The 4,500-nt window shown below is 34.1% G+C and overlaps 1 protein-coding gene across 1 annotated transcript; it reads right to left on the reverse strand.

Annotated features, from left to right (window-relative positions):
• Positions 1-257: 257 nt before the first annotated feature.
• CCDC54 (coiled-coil domain containing 54) lies at positions 258-1,241 on the reverse strand. The gene is given in 3 exon segments (XM_019742924.2): positions 258-464; positions 466-611; positions 614-1,241. Coding segments are annotated over 3 exon segments (981 nt in total).
• Positions 1,242-4,500: the final 3,259 nt, after the last annotated feature.

Consider the following 4,500-nt stretch of genomic DNA (forward strand, 5'->3'; position numbering starts at 1 on the left):
TTCCAATTATCTATGAAATGGGCACTGGATGAGTCCTCATGAATTGCCCAGAGAAAACAAGAACATTGACAGAAAATGCACCACAATTGCCCAATGGGGTGATGTGCCTTCACTTACTCTAGACATATGGAAACTTTGTGGACCGTGGGCCCACAGTGAGCAAACTACCAAAGAGTTTACAGCAACCACAAAGACATGTGAATGCTTAGAGCCACCAGGTTACATTTATTTTGTGCCAAGCAAAGAAGAATATAACTCTATAGTCGAGTTGCTTCCTCTTTTGAAGAACCAAAAAGACAGTAAATATAGTTTATAACAGAGAGACAGATTGTGGTCAAGCTCACAGTAGGCCCAGTGAATGGACGATATCTCTGGGTTATAAGTTGTGGTTCCTCAGGAGAGATCATTGGCTTAGAAAGAAACCACTGGATGAATTCTTCTAACTTGGTAGCACTGAGAAAAAAAACTCCAGTTTCCTCCATGGACAAAAGTTAGTTTGATCCACGTACTAAAGTCCAGGTAAATACAAATATTTGACTTTGCTCTTTCAAAGCTTAATGCATTTTGATGGTTATTTGTCTTCAAAATTTTAATTTTGGGAGAAATGGAGAAACTTCAAGATGATGAGTGGGCTTGGAACAACTGGGCATTCTCTCTGGTTCTGCTGAAGAGATTTCAGATTCTATAGAGGCCAATGTGTTCTTCAAAGTTTCCAGTTGTGTGAGTTTGTGAAGCAGTTCCATGACCTCTTTACCCTTTTCTCCTCCTAGAACTTCTAAACAATGTATGCTGGGGCAAGAATTCTGGTTTTCCAGTTCTGTCACCTTCTTCTTTAAAGCATCAATATCTTCTTTTATAGAGAGGATATCTTTAGTTATTATGCATTTTCTGTCTTCATTAACATTCATTCTGGTTTCTAGTACCTCCAGTTGCTCCTGAAAAAGGTCAGTCTTTCCCTGGGTTTTTGATACTGCACTGACAATGTCAGTCATTTGCCTGAGTAGTTTAATTTGGGCAGTTTTAATATCTTGCAGCATTACTATAAGACTCATTTCTTTGTCACTACTAATGTCCTCTTGATCACAATCATAGGAAGTCATACGTGAATTCCTAGTTGTATCTGGGTGCTGGTTCTTACATTTATGGTAAACATTTTTGAGAGATTGTCTGAACTTGGAGAGATTTAAAGTCCACATCTGCCCAGCAGCAGTTTTTACCCTTTTGGTTTGAAGTTTGTACATATTTTACGATGAAACAAGAGGCAAGGTGTTGGGAGAGCAGATAAGAATAAAGAAAGAAGCAGTGTCAGAAGGAAATGATCTTTCTCTTACTATTTGTTGGGTGTCTTTCTTGGTAACGTTGTAGAATGAGCTATGGAGAATGCCAGGGGTGAGAGTAGGCACTCTTAGGTGGTTAGCATCTTATAGTGCAGTGCGATTAGAGAGCTCTGTGAGATAATGGTCAACTGAATCCTTCATATGGTAATTATTGACCCGATGCTGATGTCGCAGTGGCTGCTGGATTAGAATACATTTAATCTTAGGGCAGGAATTCTCAAAATGTTTGGTCACAGGACTGTTTTCCTTCATAAAAATTGAGGACCACAAAACTTTTTTTATGTGGGTTATATCAATGCATATCCCATATTAGAAATTAAGAACGTCTTTCTTAGTCAAAACTAAGAAAGTCTTAAAATACTGATTTGTTAAAATCAAAAATAATAAACTCATTACATGTTAATATAAATGACATATGACATATTTTTATGAAAAATAATTATATTTTCCAAAAGAAAATAGTAAGAGTGGCATTGTTTACATATTTGCAAATGTTTTAAATACCTGGACTAATAGAACACACCTGGATTCTGCTTCAGCATTTTATCTGTTGTGAACTGTTTTGATTGAAGTATATGAAAAAAATATGGCTTCATAGAAAGGTGTAAATGGAAAAGTGAGAGTATTTTAATAGCCTTTTCAGATAATTGAGGGTTTTATTCTTTGCAAGTCTGCCCAAATTTGACAAATGATAATTGTTTACAAGTTAGTTGCAATGTGCAATCTTAGACCAAATCAAAGACTTTTACATTAAAATTCACTGGTCTATCTTCCATTTTTAATGGATGTATAACATCAAGCACTGGTCATTTGGAAAATAATGATTTGCTGAATTATGCAGATCTTACAAATGATAACTTATTATATAATATCATATTCATATCACCACTGATCTCACCAGAAACATCTTTGAGTATTGGGAGGAGGCCAAGTTCATTGTGACAGATAAAATTTTCCAAAACTCAAATTTTAGCTTGAAATTTATTAAGCTTGTAGGCTGTTTTCCTTGAAGTGATAGGTTCCTCACATCCATTTTTTTTTCCCCAAAAATGTGTGCCAAAATACCCAAATATGAATGCTACGGTTTGGTGCCAGTTTTACTTTCAAGTAAAAATTATGTTCCATTAAAAAGCAGCTAGTTCAGTTTGTAACTTAAATTTAAATACTTTTCCTGGAGACAACTTTGGTAAGCAGCAGAAGTGCTTTATGTATACTATCCATTACATCACACATAATATTAAGAAGACATACTGAAGTGTTGAGATTTAATAAAATTAAAAATTTGTACTTCTTTATCAAGGACATTCTATAGCTAAACTGGCTCTTTGGTGTTTTTTTGTTTTGTTTTGTTTTCCTATGAATGGAGGTGAAAAATACAGTTACTGTTGGTACAGGTTAGTGCCACTGCCTTAGTTTGTGCTAAGGTACCAACAGTTTTACTCACCATGCTTCTGCAATGCACCTTGCAAAATGAAATTGTCAACATAGTGAAAAAGTCCAATAGTACTCTAATATTATTTTGAAATATTTTGCCCTCATGGTCCATGGTACACTACACTTTGAGAACCACTGCCTTAGTTTTAAAATAACATGATACTTTTCTCATGTTTCTTTTTATATGTTCTTAAAAGTAGTAACATTTGAAATCCATTCCCTTGGAGATATTAAATATTTTGTGCATTTTATATGTTGAGGTAAAAGTTTAATTTTTTTTCTTTTGTTACAAAAGACTGAGCATTTTGGAATTAAAGTGACATGATAACTCTGTCTCTCAAGGTGCAGTTCCGCTCTGCTAAAAAGGATATTCCTTCTTGGATCAGTGCCAATTCCAACTCTCACCCTTTCTCCCATTTATGCCTAATTGCAGGGCCAGCTTTGGCCTAGGTTTTAGTACAAACTTTGAATTTAGGTAAAAGTAATTTAAGAATTTGGCTCATCAGTGACATTTGGGATTTTGCTTTACTGTCTTATCTTTAAATCTGTTGAGTAACTTTACCCAAACTTTTAGAAACCTTTTCAAACTCTTGCTGAGGAATAATGTTCTCCAGAAGGCAGGCTATCAGAAGAGTGGTATATGGAGCCAGAAAAGGTAGCATTCAAAGCTGCCCCATTTACCTTAGCAGGGGCCATTCTATCCATCAAGCACCATAGATACAGTGCTTAGGGCCTATCAAGTCTTCAAGGGCTAATAAGAATATTTGAGACTGGAAATTAAAAAAAAGGGCTCAGAATATTAAAAGAAAGCTGTAAGTTTGAAACAATAAATGTTTAATTAAATATCTCCAAAGTGTACTGTTATATCATCTTCATTAATTGTTAAATTTAGTATTAAAATTTCATTACATTTGGAGGCAATTTGTAAATTAGGTATTCTTGCTTTATAAGAATTCCCAATTAAATCTGAGGGATTGCTTGTAGCAAATACTCCCTGTGTGTTAATAACAGTTAAGTCTTATTGGGTGCAATACCAGACACTGTTCTAAATATCTATTTAACTGAAGTTCAGAGAAATCAAGCAGTCTTTCTTTCTGGTAAAATATGGGCAGGGTCAAATTTTAAATCTTTACATTCTGGCTCCAGAGTCCATGTATTTTACCTCTACTATCACACAATCATGATTAATAAAATATGTACTTGTCAATTCAGAAAGAGATGGACATTTCATTTTTAGAAAAATCACACTATGTAGTTATTTAAGACATTTTGATTAATTTTTTTGTTTGGCAATATGAAAAGACTAAAGATTTGGTTGGTTATTTTTTATTTATTTATTTTTTTATCAAAGCTATTTGAAGCAGGAATTTATGAAGACCTTAGAAGTTTAACTATCTCTAATTCAAGTAAGTTAAGATGAACATTTAGAAGCTATTCTTACCCTATTGTAGTAGTAGTAACTATAATAAAGAATAATAAACTTTAAAATTTTCAATGAAATATATCCATGTCTACCGATTATTTTTATAACACAAATTAATCTACTAGGTTTGATGCTAACATAAACCTGTCCGGGTTTTTAATTACTTGCTTATTAAAGTTAACGAAAGGAGCCTCGTCCTATTTGGGGCTTGTTGGACAGTGAAAAGCTGTAGTGGGAGGATACAAGCCTATTGATTTGGGTGAAGCAGTGAGAGCAATCAATAAGTGCATGACTAATGCGAAGTGA

Source organism: Rhinolophus sinicus, linkage group LG01, assembly GCF_036562045.2.
Source record: "Rhinolophus sinicus isolate RSC01 linkage group LG01, ASM3656204v1, whole genome shotgun sequence".
Taxonomy (NCBI): Eukaryota; Metazoa; Chordata; class Mammalia; order Chiroptera; family Rhinolophidae; genus Rhinolophus; species Rhinolophus sinicus.